This window comes from Aspergillus puulaauensis, chromosome 3 (assembly GCF_016861865.1).
Source record: "Aspergillus puulaauensis MK2 DNA, chromosome 3, nearly complete sequence".
Taxonomy (NCBI): Eukaryota; Fungi; Ascomycota; class Eurotiomycetes; order Eurotiales; family Aspergillaceae; genus Aspergillus; species Aspergillus puulaauensis.
In genome coordinates, this window is record NC_054859.1 from 3,771,865 (window position 1) to 3,788,779 (window position 16,915).

Consider the following 16,915-nt stretch of genomic DNA (forward strand, 5'->3'; position numbering starts at 1 on the left):
AAGGGACCTTGTCGTTCAATTAGTAAACATGTAATGGCGGCTTCTTCAGTTCCTAGTCACGTGTGGTAATTTACGGTGGCGTAACGCGCGGTAAAGGCCAGACTGGAATATCCGACGCAAGTATAGAAATAGAAACGTCGCAAAATGATGATAAAGTGAAGGCACCCGCCACAAAGATCATGTAATTTGCTCTCGGGCGTCTTATGACCTGTATCGACATTATCTCGACAGAACCGCTCTGCTTTTCTTCATCCTATGAGCATTTGTATAAATCGATCCGTCTTTTCTATCCCCTTTCGACCTCTACGTTTTCGAGGATGCTTCTACCACTCTGCGCGATAACAGCCTTCCTTGCCTGCGTGCCAGGAAGCTTCGGACTACAGCCTTCAATTTCTGCTGATACTCCAGTGTCGTCTTTAATCGCTTCCGCGAAAACGCATCTTTCGAGTGGTTCTCCGCGTGACGCTTTGGTCTACCTTGATGCAGCGATCTCGAGGGACCCAACAAACTATCTTACTGTTTTCCAGCGTGGCGCTACCTATCTTTCATTGGGGCGCCGGTCGCAAGCCCGTGATGACTTTGACCGTGTCCTCCAGCTGAAGCCAAATTTCGAGAGCGCTCTTCTTCAGAGAGCTCGTCTAAAGTCGAATGTTGCCGACTGGTCGGGCGCTTTAGATGACCTTGAGAAGGCTGGGAAAAAGGACTCGCCTGAATATAAAGAGCTCGAGGGCGCGCGGGGCGCTGCCACTCGGGCATTGGATGCAGAGAAGAGTGGCGCCTGGCAAACCTGCCTAATTGAGGCGAGTACCGCTATCACGAAGGCTAGCGCGTCTCTCAACCTGCGCCGAAGTCGGGCACATTGTCGCTTTGAGAACGGCGAACTAGAGGAAGGAATTAGCGACCTCGTGCATACGTTGCAAATCTCACCAGGCTTGATAGACCCGCACTTGCAGATCTCATCCATGCTTTTCTATACCCTCAATGACAGTGATCGAGGACTTTCACAGATACGCAAATGCTTGCATTCGGACCCGGATTCAAAACCGTGCAACAAGCTCTACCGGAGGGAAAAGCAGCTAGATAAGCGGATTCGAAAACTACAGGATTCTGTAGCTGCGCGAAAATTTAATAATGCTCTGAACCTCCTAGTCGGTTTCGACGGGGAGCCTGGGCTTATCGAAGATGTCCAAGGTGATGTGAAACAGGCCAGAGAAACAGGCCACATTTTTTCTGAATCCCAGGGTCTCCTCTATGCGACGCTGATTGAACGAACCTGCGAGGCGTACAACGAGGTGCGTGGGCTATTTATGGTTAAAATGCTCTAGGCTAAATTAATTGACTGTTGAAATCAGGTACAAATGCCGAAACGCGCATCTTCTTTCTGCGCCGAGTCTCTTGGGTTGGATCCCCATTCTCTGCCGGCACTCTTATTCGATGCCCAGGCTGCTCTGGATGAGGATAGATTCGATGACGCGATACGTGCGCTTAACACGGCCAAAGAACATCACCCCCAATCAAAAGAGGCTCAGAATCTCTTCCAGAAAGTCACGATTCTACAGAAGCGCTCTAAACAGAAGGATTATTACAAGGTCCTTGGTGTCGGCAGGGATGCTGATGAGAGGGCGATCAAGCGAGCTTACCGAGAGCTGGTGAAACAGCATCACCCTGATAAGGCCTTGGCCCAGGGTGTTACGAAGGAGACAGCTGAGAAGAAAATGGCCGGCATTAACGAGGCTTACGAAGTCCTTTCCGACGCCGAAACCAGGGCACAGTATGATAATGGCGTTGATCCCAATGACCCAGAGTCACCAAGGCAACATCCTTTCCAGGGCAACCCTTTTGGTGGGGGTCAGCAATTCTTCTTCCAGCAGGGCGGTGGTCCGCAGTTTAAATTCTCTTCAGGGCAGGGATTCAACTTCCCTGGCGGTTTCCCGTTCTAGGGCTATAGTTCGGATATCAAATTCCACCTATTGTTCTTATTCTTCCGTCTTTCTAGAGCTTTGTCTTATTCTAGCACACTGGTACCGTGATACATTGACATTGCACGGGCACCTTATTTCAGTGCTGCGTCTTCCTAAACACTGCGTCTAGCGTGAATCGGCGAAATAAACAGTCTTGTATGGTAGTGTTTCCAATTTCTAGGCGGAATGCCTCGCCTGCGTATTTAATTTAAAAAATAAAAAATAAAAGCGAGAAAAGGAAGAATTAATGGGGAAAGGAAACGAGACTTGGCATACAGCTCAAGTCTGGTTATTTTGGCGGATCAGTCAGAGGCACGTAGCTAACTTGGAATACCTTCTCTTTATGAATGGATCCATCCTCCTTTTTGTCCACAACCCAGATATACTGTCCGCCTCCAAACGCAGCGCTGGATAACATGCCGCGTTGATCCTCGGCGTTGACGGGTATGAACATCCGGCCTGGTGCCCGCAGCTGCTCAACCAGCAGTGGATGAAGTTCGGCCGCCGCTGCGCCAACATGTATGGCATCATACGGTGCCCCTTCTGGCCATCCACATCGGCCATCAGCTTTGATAAATTTCACCTTTTCAGTATCTAGAAGCTCTCTGCCCTCTTCGGACTTGCTCATATTATCATGCGCTAGAGTCACCAATTCTTGTATATGGTCGACGCCGATGACTTGTCCCTTCGAGCCTCCGCTAGTCGATGTATCCGCAACCAGTTTGGCGATTACATGGGTCAGATATCCCGATCCAGAGCCGATGTCCAGGACCCGTGAACCTGGCCGGAGATATTGGATAAGATACTCGCATGCATGTCCATGCATGTGTGGTGCGGAGATTGTTGCTCCATGGCCGATAGGCTGTGGCGCGTCCGAGTACGGTCTAGAAGGTGCATAGTGACCACGATCGACCTTGTTTCCTCAGTCAGATATACCCAGCAGCAAATGTCCAGGAACCAGGGTGTGGTCAAGAGTAGCACAATCACTGGTTTTGGTGGCGGCGGGGGGGGGTTAGGACATGCTGGCCGAGCTAAGGGCTATGCTCACCGCCATCATTGCCTTTTTCACTTCATGGTTCCTTATCAATCCCTCCCTGGATAGATTCTCGATCAGTTCATTGTTTGATGACCCTGAGCAATACCATGCCATCGTGCTGGATCTTCTGGTGGTTGGTTCAATTACTGGTAAAAATACCCTGAGTTGCTTGATCATTGGGTATAGGGTCTAGACACCTTTATATGAGGGGTTCAGACCACCTTGGTTTACATTGTCGTTATCAAGTCTGGTCTAGTGGGTGGTTTTACCCGTCGCATGACGCAATTACCACATCAGATCAATCACGTGATGTCGGGTGTGGTAACACGGTGAACTTTCGTCCAATGTTTCTCCTGCCTTGCTTTCTTTTTGGCTGGATGCTTAACGGATGCCTATGATTGGGCATGTGTCGCTATGATCATACGAATAACCGCTTATTGGTACTTCTGGAGGTGAGGTAAAGAGAAGTTCTGAATGGTTCTTGACGAAGATATTGATATTAAAGAACTTCGCTAATGAATGCTTGGTTGGTCATGGTTCAGGTTCATAGTGTTGTTGATGAAGAGTTCTAGTAAACAGGCAGAATATCATGGCCCCCCTCGCTCTTTCCTTAACAGTACCCAGTAAACTATGGGTGGAAGAGTAGTGTTGGACAACTATATATTTTAAGTTCTAGCCGAAAATCATACTGGGACAAACCACCTCAACCCAGGGCACGCCGGCAGAATATACGAGAACAGCCTTCACCAAAAATGTCCCCTCCCTAAATGATGATAAACCAGCAGTGAAGCCACATACTCATTAGCACACCCTTAAGTCACATCCCAAAGCTGCTACCTGACAAAGTGTAAACATCCCCCCCCAAAAAACCGTCAGCAGGTGGACAGTAATCTCCCACGGCATCGCGCCGCTTTTGTCTCCACCACGCTGCCCATCGAATCACGATTGGATAGACAGCCCAACACCCGCCGGCAGATTAACATAAATAACCCGCTAACAACAATGGATGAAAGAAGGGCAGACGAGGGCACAGTGGACGATGTCAATATTTGTATATTTGACTACATGCTGTGCGCAGCTATACATACAGCCATAAATGCGATAGGGGGCAACGCCAGCGGGTGGGACGTGACCTGGGTAGAGGACACGACACAGAGTAAGTAATAGAACACGCAGCAAATGCCTAGGATGTATAAACAACTAAAACTTCGAGGTTCAGTGCTCAAGTCTATCCTCCAGCCAGGTCCAATGCTGCCAGTGACGATTGACATAAAGGCCCAGGTTCTGGAAATCATCAAAACGTTCAACACGGCAGTTCGGGTAGAGCCGAATATACTGGTGGAAATGGCCAGCACGTTCGTGTCCACCTGCAATGCGTCGGGCTTGGAAGTGATAAAGCGGCGTGCGGCCGAAATCGCAATTCAGCTCTGCATACAAGCCGTTTTTCGAGTGTACCAGGATTCCAATAACGATGGCCCTGAAGGGTTCATGGAATTTTACACAAGTTTTGCAGACGAGGAAGGAGTATCTAAGATCCCGGAGTACATCGTTCAGATATTACCGTCAATAGGGGCTTCAACAGATACTCTGCTTAAAATAGCCTGCCAAATGAAGCGCACAAACGAGGGCGGACCGACAACCCTGCTTCATGGCCTGATCGATATTATGCGGATGCTGGAGCCTCCGATACTCCTACAACTCGAAAGAGGGAAGCTGGAGGGCCTAAGCCGCGTTGAAACACAGCAACTGAAGCAAAAAATAGGCTTGGACTGAAACGTGGGTGCGGTATTTAGTTAGCATGCCCAACAACGACGACTCATTTACATATCCGAACCCCTGTTTTGTATGGTAGAGGTCAAAGCGATTAGTGTGCTGGCCGGCATTCTACTATATTCGACATCTAAACATTGCTATATATCGCACATGTGAAATTGAATAGTTTACAATACAAAAGAACAAGGGTGCCAGTACGCCTAGCCTAGCAGCATGCGGCGGGGGTCTTCAATATATTCCTTTACCTGTTGAGCCGTTGTTAGCATAGTGCCCCTAGAGAGGACGGGGAAGGGTAGGTCAGGAAAAGCATACCTTAACCAAGAAAATGACAGCCTCTCTGCCATCCAGGAGTCGATGATCATAAGTAAGAGCGAGATACATCATCTGAAACAAAGATTAGAACTATGATCTTGATATAAAGGCCGTAACGGATGTGAACATACTGGGCGAATCTCGACCTTTCCATTGACGGCCACAGGTTTATCCTTGATCGCATGGAGCCCAAGAACAGCTGAGAAAGGAAGTTAGCCTCGTCACCATACAGATGGCTGTGGAGCCCAACGTACCAGTTTGAGGGAGGTTGATGATGGGTGTGCCCATGAGAGATCCGAAAACGCCGCCCTAAAAACCCGTTAGTATCTAGATCGCCACCAAAATTCGACGAATTTCTCACATTGCTGATAGTAAATGTGCCCCCGGCCATATCCTCAATAGTTAGCTTGTTGTCGCGCGCCTAGTGATTGACGGTTAGAGTTAGATTACAGATGATGAAGGCTGGGTGTAGGCAGAGACGGACCTTCTTTCCAAGATCCGCGATGGATTTTTCAACGCCCACAAGGTCCATTGTTTCCGCATTGCGGACCACTGGTGTAACAAGGCCCTTTTCCGTGGCGACAGCGACACTGATATCAACATAATCGCGATAGACAATGGTATCACCACCATTAGGTCCCTCAATAGACGCATTAACAGCGGGAACATCCTTCATGGCCAAGACACAAGCACGAGAGAAAGCACTCATGAATCCTAGTTTGACACCTGTCTTCTTAAGGACATCATCTTTGTATAGTTTTCGGAACTCCATCAGGGAGGACATGTCAACTTCGTTGAAGGTAGTGAGGGAAGCAGCTGTGTTTTGTGATTGCTTTAGACGCTCAGCAATCCTTAGTCTCATCCGGTTCATTTTGACCTTAGAAATTTCGCCTATTAGCAGTAACTCGGGAGCATCAAAGGGTAGGGAAAGATTCAACTTACTCGTCTCTCCTCGCGGGCCCCCAATGCGGTCTTCGTATCCTCAGACCCCTGGGGCTTGGATGAATCCTGTTGTGCTGGTTTGGGGGGCTCGGCACCCGGAGAGGTGGATTTTGTAGGCGAGGGAGCCTTTTCAGGGCCAGGAGATGATGAGGTTGGTTGCGGAGCCCTCGGCTTCTCAGATTCTAGGCTGGGAGCGGCAGGCTCCTTGGGCTTCTCAGCTGCCTGCTCTGAATTCTTTTCAGGGGCGCCACCCGCTTCCAATTTCACGAGATCTTGTCCGACTGTGACTGTGTCCTCCTCACTCACAAGTAGCTCCTTGATAACGCCGGATTCAGGCGCATTAACCGATACGTCGATCTAATGCGTGTAAGCAACCTCCCAGAAAATGTGGTGAATATTAGCTTCTTAGTCTAGGACTGACTTTGTCAGTTTCGATTGTTGCGATTTCTTCGTCCCGCTCGACATATTCTCCGACCTCTTGCACGAGAGATTAATAAAGTTTCATACATTGATCGGGAGAACCTACGTTTTGAGAATTGCTTCAATGTCCCCTCTGTGATTGACTCAGCCATTTGGGGAACCTTGACAACGGTGTCGGCTGTTTCAAGAGTTAGTATATTTTACACAAATAGAGAGGGCCAATTACCATAGGTTCGAATCTGATGGCTACCGATTGGGATAACATTGGCCCCCAAGAACGCGTCCCTGGAAAAAGATGAGTCTGGGACTGAAGATAAGCAGCATTGCATATATATCATACCGTGGACCCGGCGCAGATTTCAACCCATGAATTGGCCTGGTTCGGACGCCCTCAAAGCACCTCACCGAGGTGAAGGTCCTGCAGCATATCGAAGCAGGTACGCGAGGCATAGACCTCAGGCGCTGCAGGGGAAGAGGTAACCGGGAAGCCATTGTGACTTCAAATGTAACAATGAAACGAAAGAGTTGCGGGAGATAAAGAGATCTTCGGGTGAAGGGATATAGTGAAAAGTGGTAGATGAGGTAGCCTATACCTCTCAGAAGTTCAAGACAAGCTAGCCCGGGCCGAGAAGTACCGGAAATTCCCTCAGCAAGAGCTCTCCCCTGCCTAAACTCCCTGAACTCGGTAGCTGACGGATTATTATTACTACGGAAGTCGGGTAGCGCAGAAATACCAATCTAGCACATTTTGTCGAGTTCAGATCTCAGTTCGCAGGAGGCAAAGTGATATCGAGTTTATATCCCGACGGTCTCATCACTCTCTTTTTATCTATTCTACTGAGCCTTTCTTTAATATGTCCATCAACGCTGTCACGTAAGTTGACGATGTCTGGTCAATTTGGCCGCTTCCTAACATCCATTCGACTAGATCCCTCTACCGACGGTCCTTGAAGCTCGCCCTGGACTGGGCTGTACACCGAAATGTTTGGAGAGGGCAGGCAGTCTATATCCGGTCGCTTTTCGAGGCGAACAAGGATATCCGTGACCCTCGGCAACAGAAAGTATGTGATGACCCTGCCGCGATGAAAAGCTTTGACTTACCCGTACTATGTTCTACTCCGAGAGACGGAAAAGTTACTAGAGACGTGGAAACACCCCGACCCTTACCGCGCACCTACAGCCCCCGGTGGTATGTCTACGTGTAATAATTTGGATGACTGTCGCTTTTTAACATTTGCAAAAGGAAACAAATATGAAAGAAACCTGCCTGCTCCTCAGTTACCTTGTGAGTGCAATCATTATCTTCTGCCAGGCATCGAGCATTATGGCGGGACTAACCATTGATCAGATGCCGCTGGAAGTGCTGGGGCTCATTAATGTTAGCCAGAGATTAAATAGTAAATAAAGTCTCCTTGTATGTGGTGGTCAGGCGGTGTCCAACAACATTACAGCTTTGATATTCCATTCTATACATTCTGTTTCAGCGCGCGAGGCAAAGCTCTCGTCTTGATGGAAACTGGATCCCACAAGCATAACGTTTTCTTCCCTATGGTGATACTGTGGCTTTGCCAAAAGATACAATCCGGTGAGGTCATTTGAATTTGTCGGTATCATTCCATGCCCGTGAGCATAATTTACAACAATAAAAACAGAACGCATAAGAAATTAAAGAGCCATAAACGTGCCCAGTCCAGAACCCCGTTATCATATCAGTAAGAGAACCAAACCACGCCGAATGACAAACCCCAAGCAAACAAACGAAAGAAAAGAAAGAAAACACTTCACAGCTCCTGGCTACCCTTTCCGGCCTTGGGGGTCTTCTTGGGGAGAAGGTCTAAACCTGTTAGCAAAACGCATGTTTTCAAAGGACGATTTCAGGTACGTACTCTGGTGAATGTTGGGGAGGACACCGCCCTGGGCGATGGTGACATGGCCCAGTAGCTTGTTCAGCTCCTCATCATTTCGGATGGCGAGCTGAAGGTGACGGGGAATAATACGGGTCTTCTTGTTGTCACGAGCGGCGTTTCCAGCAAGTTCGAGGATTTCAGCAGCCAAGTATTCAAGGACAGCGGCTAGATAGACGGGCGCACCTGAAATATAACGATTAGCACCCGCGTAAATGAGCTGTCAACAAGAAACCTTACCAGCGCCAACACGCTGAGCGTAGTTGCCCTTGCGAAGCAGACGGTGAACACGGCCAACGGGGAAAGCCAAACCGGCCTTCGAAGAACGACTATCATTTGGTTAGTAAGAGATCCGAGATTGCTAGAAAAGGTGAAGATTCGAAACTTACGACTGAGCGTTCTTGCTACCGCTAGCCTTGCCACCAGATTTACCGCCAGTCATTTTGGTTGGTTTGAACGAGTAACTCGAGAAAAATTTGAGGTGTGGTTGAATGTGAAAACGACGCGAGGGCAAATGGTTGTAAGGTACGGCCGGGGAATGATAAATAGAAACGGGAAAGGGAGGACAGGTATTCTGGAGGAGTGGAGGGCATATATAACGACACCATGAGAGTGACGCTGAGAAGTCCAGACGCGTTTCGGATCACCCTCTCGCTTAGCGGGGTCAACCAATCATTAGTCGGATCATTCCATTGTACCCGTTGGTTTGGTGTCGTCATGCTACGATACCAAATTGAGAAAAGCGCACAAGCTAATCGGCGATTCTTACAGTACCGTATCATTAGCGCAAATATACCACCAATCTTAGCGTGTTCTGCGCGTTCTGAGCTTCCTAATCATACAAATCATACATTACTCTTACCGTATCGAAAATCTGCCTCCTTTGTGCTTTTTAGATCAACATGGTGTTTGGAGCCGAGTATAAGTAGCGCGCCTCCCTCGCACCGCGTATTCTTGACTTTCATCTTCCTACTCATTCCCACCCGTCCACATCCACGCGTCAGTCTGTGTGATCCTCATCTCCATCCATACTCATATTCTATCGAAACCAAATTTCAATTATCAACATCTGAAAATGCCTCCCAAAGCTGCTGAGAAGAAGCCTAGCACTGGTGGCAAGGCCCCTGCTGGTAAGGCGCCCGCCGAGAAGAAGGAAGCCGGAAAGAAGACAGCCGCTGCTCCCTCTGGGGAGAAGAAGAAGCGCGGAAAGACCAGAAAGGAGACCTACTCTTCCTACATCTACAAGGGTGAGTTTTTGTATCGCAAATGTGCCTCGTGGACGTATTCTAATTTGAAACAGTTCTTAAGCAAGTGCACCCCGATACCGGTATTTCCACCCGTGCCATGTCCATTCTGAACTCTTTCGTCAATGGTAGGTGAAATGCTTCGCTTTCTTGACTACCTTATCATTAACGTCGTGCCAGATATTTTCGAGCGCGTTGCGACGGAAGCTTCCAAGCTTGCCGCTTACAACAAGAAGTCCACTATCTCATCTCGGGAGATCCAGACCTCGTAAGTGACACAATATGTATGATGGCTACAACCGCTGACTTTGAGTAGCGTGAGGTTGATCCTGCCTGGTGAACTCGCCAAGCACGCTGTGTCTGAGGGCACCAAGGCCGTTACGAAGTACTCTTCTTCTGCCAAATAGGCTTTTGTCGAACTTTTTGTTTTTTTCCTATTAATTGCACGGATATGTTTTTTGTTTGGTTTCGTTACTCGTCATCTTGATCGGTTTGAGGCGGCGGGTTAAAGGGTGTTCGCGGGATTTCTAACGTGTCATGGGATGGTCTTTTTTCCTATTTGTTCTATTTCCCCTCGGGTCAAATGTTGTCTTTCAACGCCTTTACTTTATGGAAACATGGATGCGGTGTAACATAACTCGGGTTCTGGAATTGGTTGTATGATTACTTCCGTGAATTCGAATCCATTGGTTTCATGAATCTATTTAATTGTCAATGCATTGTGGTCATTGCAGGTTTCCGATTTGTGTACGCCATGGTGTGTCGTAATCTATAGTGAATTGCTCGCTTTACTACAAGTCCTGCGAATCATTCATCATCAAACGCCTCGACTTCGTCTAGAGCTTCTCTTCGGCCTTGCCAAGGAGTGGTGTCGCCTGCACTCAGAATGTTGATGATAGGTTTGCCTTGTGTAGATGCGACGCGAGTCTTCCAGTCCTCCCAGTCCTCTTCGTCTTTGATCAGAAATCCTATTAACATACTTGGGTCCATATCTCGAATATGGAGTCTTCTCAATCGACGAGTGTGGTATGTATCGACTTCATCTTTCGTGTAGGTGCCCAATTTGGTGTAGTTTGGGGCTGGGCGAGTGTTATGTGGATCAAGGTAGAAAAAGTGCGATCCCTGGACCGCAATAAAATAGTGTGAAGCAGACGGTCGTCCTCTACTCAACGTGTTTAGCAATGAGCAAGGAAGCACGGGCCGGATCTGGTGCATACCCTGCAATACCCACCGATTGTGGGAACTGCAATACCGCTTTTAACCCTTCCCAGTAGACGGTGGTGACTCGATCAATCCCTAGCCTGAGTGCGAGCAGAATAAGCGTAGGGCTAACAATACCTTGCTCGTTTCTGGATGCACTCATGAATCTATCCTGGTAAACATCAGAATTGTCGTCTGCGATGTATACTTTAAGAGTCGCTTGGCTGCAATTCGCTGATAAGCCTCTGGGTCTGACGTGAGCTTTGACCTCATGCCTACTTGGTTTCCCTGAAGCCTTACTGTATGCACCTGGCGGTAGCTGTTGGTCCAAACCACTCCCCTGGTTGCTTTCCGCAGAACTCTGCTCCGTACTTGACAAAGTTGTGTATGGAGAACGGGGCGTCTGGGGAATCTGCAAATAGTGAGAGCATTTGCGCTTCCTCTTCAATCTTATCTCTTCGTCGCCATCCTAAACAATATTAGCCGCCCTGTGGTCGCCACTCCGATAAGACGCGATGCTCATACCACGGCCCAGTGTCACGATGGCCATTGCGTTTACCAGTAGACTTTGGCCTGATCTTATCATACAGCCCCACCCCGTGTCAGTTGTAAACCCTTGCGGTTCAATGAATTGGCTTCTTAACCGCACGCCTAGCGTCAGTGACTGATTTCCCTCGCTGCTGGTGTCCCTGGCTATTGGGGTGAAATTTGACCTATACGTCATCCATATCTTTGATTCAAAGTCTAGAAGGAACGGCTCCGGCCAGTCGGGTGTGCTTATACTTGTCGTGTTTGTCTGGCGCCCGTTGTGGTGCACATGCAATGTCAGGGTCCGATTTTGTGCGCAGTCCTTCTCCGTGTCCGATGGTAGGGCTTCCTGTGTCTTGCTGAGCTCTTCACGTGGGGTGATGAGCTGTTCGGATGGAGGGTATCCTGTTCCCAGGCACCATATTGGTGACTCCGGCTCCTCGTCGTTCTTCGGTTCGGGGTCCCATATATACTGTACAATTCGTTTCTTGTATCGCTCTATGTCTGTGGGGTTCATACTTGTGTCCCTGTGTTTTGATTGTTGGGTCTGTTGAGCAACTATCTGTCGGTCTATGCGTAGGCGGTGTTGGTGGGCATGAACCTGGGTGTGTTTGCAATGACACGCCCTGTGGTCATTCACGAATATGTTAAGGTAGCGGTATAGTATGTTTCCCTGTTGTTTAATGTGGTGGTTCGGGTCTTCCCTGTTACCTTTTTACGGTGATATGGTTCTAGCAACAGTTGCACTGTCCGGTGTCAGGTGGTAGGTAGCTTGATTTTCGGAGCTGACGGCAGTGCGGGGGTGTGTGGCGCATGGGTATCGCTAGGCAGATCACGAGGCCTCCGGTGGGTTCTCCAGCATCTGGCCGGGGCTTTGTTCGAGTTGCTGGTCCTACCATATAGATACACCCCCTTTTTGTTTTACTTTTCATATGTGGCCCAGGTGGCAGTGGTTATGGTTTATGGTGTGGGTTTTGATAGTAGGGAATCGTGTACCTGAAGCTCGAGTAATGTCTAGTTAGAGGGGAATGTGAATATATATATATATATATACAAGCCAACGGCCGTATACAAGCTTCGAATGGGGTCTTGTCATAGTATAGTAACTAAGGATCAGATAATTTACAATATTCCTGCAAGGTCTCCAGTAGTCTTACATAACCTCAGACTAGACAACTATTATCTACTCTAGTAATCCCTAGCATCATTATCATTGTCACAACCGCCAAGGCCGCGCCACGTGACGCCAATTATGTAACCCCTGTAGACTGCTGCTGAGGCGCCTCCTGGGCGCTATCAGGCTGTCGCAAGACGGCGATCTCGATGGAATGGTGAAATGTTAAATTATTTTAAATATCAGGGCCCATACAGCAGAGATAAAGCAGAGCTAAAGCTATTCAGTTAGAATAATATAAATCTATTAGTATATAAATATAATAAATAATAACTAGTTATATAATAATAATAAAATTTAAATAAGAAACTCTATATTCCTATAAATATATATTAATTTAAATAAGAAATAGGAAATAATATATATATAAAATAATAATTAATAACAATAATAGAGCTTTTTTACTTAATTATTTTTTTTTATATTTTTATATTTAAATATTTTTTTTTAGTACTAGTAAGATCTTATTCTAATTTTTATTAATTTTTATTAGTATTATATTGTTACACGCCGCTATCCGCGGACGCTGCACAAGTCTGCCTCAGACAACTATAGTTGCTTAGTAACTATTACATGATATATAACTATATATTATACTAGCTGGCTTGGTGGTTGTGGCCGTACTGCCCGTTTGCCTTGTTGATATCCGAAGCCTACCTTTATTAATTTCCTTAAATTCCTGTCTAGTACTGATTTAGACTAGTATATTAGTTAATTAGTTATTCTAGTACTACTATTTCTACCCAGCCGCTTGCTTTATTTAATAAAATATCTTTAATTATTATAATAATCCTATAATCTGGTAGTATATCTATTAATTAGGATCTTAAATAATTATTTTTTATTAATTTTATTAAGTTTTTTCTAAATAAATTATTATATAAATTAAAATTTAAGTTTTATATACTTTTCTATTATTTTTTAATATTTTAATATATTTTATATTATTATATTATTATATTACTTTATTTATTATTCTATTTTTATCTAATTTTATCTTTAACTTATTAATTTATATTAATTTCTTGCTTGACCTTATTAAATTTATTTCTAATGTATTAAAAACCTATACTTTAATTTTTTTTCTTATATTCTAAATTCCTTATTTATTTACTTTAATACTAGTAAATCTAGAGCTTTATCTTACTAAACTTAGATACTAATTATAAATATTTTATAAAAATTTATTAAATCTTTATATTTAGTAATTTAATACTTTATTAATTTATTTTATTAAATTTATTATTACTTATATCTTAATACCTACTTCTATAAAAATATATTAATATCCTACTTTCTAGAAAATTAATTATTCTTTAATTAATACTACTATTAATAAATTCTACTATCTTATTAAAAGTATATATTATAATCAGCATCCTAATTATCTAAAGTAGATTAAATTAATAAATATTCTAGAAACTAATAATATAAATCTAATATATTTTTTTAATATTTACTTATATACTTTATTTACTATATTATTATATATATTCTCTATTCTAGATAAAGATAAGACTAAGACTATTATTCCTAAAGACTAATTCTATTAAAATATTAAATCTAGTATACTATTAATTATATTTATATTATTTACTTTTATTTTAGTATACTCTAATTTATTAGATTTACTAAATATAATATTAACTATATATTCTATTTAAGTTTATTAAGCTAGATATTTACTAAAAACTTAAAGATATCTATTATTTAATATTTCTATCTCTTTTATTAGTTGGTGTATTTTATCTGTAAGTAAAATTACTAATCTAAAATCTATTAAAAAATCTATTATTATACTAAGTAAACCTGTTACTGTCGCAAGATGGTGATCTTGATAGAACTGGTGAAGTATTGAATTAGTTTAATTAACAGGATATAGGAAGCAGAGCTAAAGCTATTTAACTAGAATAATATAAGTCTACTAGTATATAAATATAATAAATAATAAAAAATCTTTAATATATATTAATAAATAATAATTAATTATATTATAATAATAAAGTGTTATGCGCTGCTATCTGCAGATACTGTATAATAGTGCCTTAGATATATAACAGCTGCTTAGCAGCTGTTATATAATATATAATTATATATTATACTATTAGTTCTCAGCTAAAAGAACTAGTAATTAATTTTATTAAATATAGATTTATTTTTTATTAATTATATATTATATCTTTATAATCTTTAAAAAGCTACTATATAAGTATTATAATCTTATAATTTTAATTACTCTCCTTTTAAAGACCTGATATATATAGTTATAATAAAATCTAAGATTTAAAGATAAACTTAATACTATAATATATAGAACTAAATAGTCTCTACTATATAAAATAATATAATAATATAAACTTTTAAGATAATAAATAAAAACTAAAAAATAATAAATATTAAAGAAAAAAAATATTAAAGAGCTTTTAAGATAAGAAGAAGTAGCTATATAATATACTAAATTAGTATTATTATAAAAAAAATAAGAGATTTTAAAGACTAAATTATATATATTAATATAAAAATACTATCCTAGAATATCTAAATAATAATATAATTAACCCTAGGGATACTGTAAAATAATTAATCTTTAAAATTAAATAATTCTAAAAATAATAAAATAAAGTTTCTAAAAGAATATCTTTATATAAAAAAATTTACTAATTATAATTTATATAAATACTTAGATTAGTACCTTTATATAAAAAACTATTTTTGAATATTTTTAGAATAATATAAGACTAATAAAAAAAAATTAATTATATAATAATATTCCTAATAGTACCTAGAATATATAACTAAGAAGAAATATATATAATCTTATTAAAAAATCTAATATAAAATAACTTTAATAACATCCTACTATATATAATTAATAATCTAGTAATATTATAGTAAGAAGTAATAATACTATATTATAATATAAAATAATAAGTATATTAGTTAATATATAAATTTATATAATATCTTAAAAAATTTAAATAATATTTAGCTAAATTATTAAATAATAAAGTATAAAAAGCTATTCTATACTCTAAAATATATAATAAAACCTATAAAAAGTTAGTATAATATTTATAAAAACTAAAAAATTATAATATATATATAACTTATCTATTAATAATTAAATAATTAATTCTAAAATATTAGAGTATACTAGAGTTAAACTATAATTATAGAAATTTTAAGAGAATCTTAATTTATAAAATATATATATTAATAAGTAATATATAAGATTTATCTAAAAAAAAAATATAGTAATAAAAATAGTTATAAAAGATTATAAATCTATAATAAAAATTATAAGTATTAATATAGTACCTAAAAAAAGATAAAAAATATAAAAATATATAAAAATAATTTAAATTACTATAATTATAGTAAAACCAGATATATTAAATTATAATATTAACTAGTAAATAGTAGAGTATATCTATAAAAAAATAATATAAAATCTAATAAAATTATAAATAAATTAAAAAACTTAAGAATCTAAAGCTTTATATAATAAAGATATTAGATCTCTTTTTTAAACTATAGTAGTAGAAGATAATTATATTTATAATATTTCTAAAAAAAAATAAAAATAATCATAAAAAATATAAATTCTACTAGACTTTAATATAAAAATAAGTTTTATAAATTAATATCAAATTAAATAAAATCTATCCCTAAATAGTAGAGGAATACTAAGAAAAATATGTATAATAAATAATTATAATATAAGCTTTTATAGAAGCTATATACTATTAATATATATAAAAAATATAAAAAATAAACTATATAAATAATACTTAGAATTTAAAGCTATTAATATAGATAAATATAATATAATTCTAAATTAAAACTAACTAGAGACTATTAATCTATTAATAAAATAATATAATAAATTATAAAAATATTATAAAAAAAAATCTATAAATTTAAAAATAGTTATATTTATATAAGAATATATTATAGAAATTACTATAAAGATATAAATATATTAAATAAAAATCTAATCTAAAAATAATTATCTTTAAATTAAAATTAATAAAATCTAGACTATAGAGTTAATAATCCTAAAATAATATTATAATTTTATAAATATCTTCTTAAAAAAAAATAGAATTATTTTTATAATATTAAGAGTAGAATTATACTATTAAACTAAAATTAAATAAAAAATTCTTACTAAAATTAATTTATCTATTATTTTTAACAGAATTATAAGTTCTGTATAAATATATAATAAAAGTATTTAAAAAAAGCTAAATTAAATTATTAAAAAACTTTTATAGTTTACTAGTACTATTTATAATTAAAAAAAATAGTAACTTAAAACTTTATATAAATTATTATAAATTAAATACTATTATTATTAAGAATATATATCTATTATTATTACTAAATAAAATCTTAGATTATTTAGATACTATAAAAAT

At 40.0% G+C, this 16,915-nt stretch overlaps 8 protein-coding genes across 8 annotated transcripts; 4 read left to right on the forward strand and 4 right to left on the reverse strand.

Moving 5' to 3' along the window:
• Positions 1–203: 203 nt before the first annotated feature.
• APUU_31506S (DnaJ and TPR domain protein) lies at positions 204–1,940 on the forward strand (the record flags this gene model as incomplete). The annotated part of the gene is made up of 2 exons (XM_041702718.1): positions 204–1,292; positions 1,353–1,940. 2 exons carry the CDS (start codon positions 204–206, stop codon positions 1,938–1,940), a joined length of 1,677 nt encoding a protein of 558 aa, XP_041555475.1.
• Positions 1,941–2,250: 310 nt separating this feature from the next.
• Positions 2,251–3,174, reverse strand: APUU_31507A (protein-L-isoaspartate O-methyltransferase; the record flags this gene model as incomplete). The annotated part of the gene is made up of 2 exons (XM_041702720.1): positions 2,251–2,874; positions 3,010–3,174. The coding sequence occupies 2 exons, from the start codon at positions 3,172–3,174 to the stop codon at positions 2,251–2,253; spliced, it is 789 nt and encodes a 262-aa protein (XP_041555476.1).
• Positions 3,175–3,999: 825 nt separating this feature from the next.
• On the forward strand, positions 4,000–4,770 carry APUU_31509S (uncharacterized protein; the record flags this gene model as incomplete). The annotated part of the gene is made up of 2 exons (XM_041702721.1): positions 4,000–4,153; positions 4,217–4,770. The coding sequence occupies 2 exons, from the start codon at positions 4,000–4,002 to the stop codon at positions 4,768–4,770; spliced, it is 708 nt and encodes a 235-aa protein (XP_041555477.1).
• Positions 4,771–4,970: 200 nt separating this feature from the next.
• KGD2_1 (putative dihydrolipoamide succinyltransferase) lies at positions 4,971–6,936 on the reverse strand (the record flags this gene model as incomplete). Its single annotated transcript, XM_041702722.1, has 11 exons — positions 4,971–5,015; positions 5,083–5,154; positions 5,214–5,281; positions 5,337–5,391; positions 5,444–5,503; positions 5,567–5,959; positions 6,025–6,381; positions 6,446–6,501; positions 6,551–6,622; positions 6,671–6,729; positions 6,785–6,936. 11 exons carry the CDS (start codon positions 6,934–6,936, stop codon positions 4,971–4,973), a joined length of 1,389 nt encoding a protein of 462 aa, XP_041555478.1.
• A 362-nt stretch (positions 6,937–7,298) lies between these two features.
• APUU_31510S (NADH dehydrogenase [ubiquinone] 1 beta subcomplex subunit 9) lies at positions 7,299–7,649 on the forward strand (the record flags this gene model as incomplete). The annotated part of the gene is made up of 2 exons (XM_041702723.1): positions 7,299–7,318; positions 7,373–7,649. 2 exons carry the CDS (start codon positions 7,299–7,301, stop codon positions 7,647–7,649), a joined length of 297 nt encoding a protein of 98 aa, XP_041555479.1.
• A 576-nt stretch (positions 7,650–8,225) lies between these two features.
• Positions 8,226–8,790, reverse strand: HTA1 (histone H2A; the record flags this gene model as incomplete). The annotated part of the gene is made up of 4 exons (XM_041702724.1): positions 8,226–8,278; positions 8,331–8,534; positions 8,589–8,677; positions 8,738–8,790. The coding sequence occupies 4 exons, from the start codon at positions 8,788–8,790 to the stop codon at positions 8,226–8,228; spliced, it is 399 nt and encodes a 132-aa protein (XP_041555480.1).
• Positions 8,791–9,423: 633 nt separating this feature from the next.
• Positions 9,424–9,999, forward strand: HTB1 (histone H2B family protein; the record flags this gene model as incomplete). Its single annotated transcript, XM_041702725.1, has 4 exons — positions 9,424–9,595; positions 9,649–9,720; positions 9,773–9,860; positions 9,909–9,999. The coding sequence occupies 4 exons, from the start codon at positions 9,424–9,426 to the stop codon at positions 9,997–9,999; spliced, it is 423 nt and encodes a 140-aa protein (XP_041555481.1).
• A 400-nt stretch (positions 10,000–10,399) lies between these two features.
• On the reverse strand, positions 10,400–11,837 carry ATG4 (cysteine protease ATG4; the record flags this gene model as incomplete). The annotated part of the gene is made up of 4 exons (XM_041702726.1): positions 10,400–10,754; positions 10,810–11,037; positions 11,093–11,261; positions 11,318–11,837. 4 exons carry the CDS (start codon positions 11,835–11,837, stop codon positions 10,400–10,402), a joined length of 1,272 nt encoding a protein of 423 aa, XP_041555482.1.
• Positions 11,838–16,915: the final 5,078 nt, after the last annotated feature.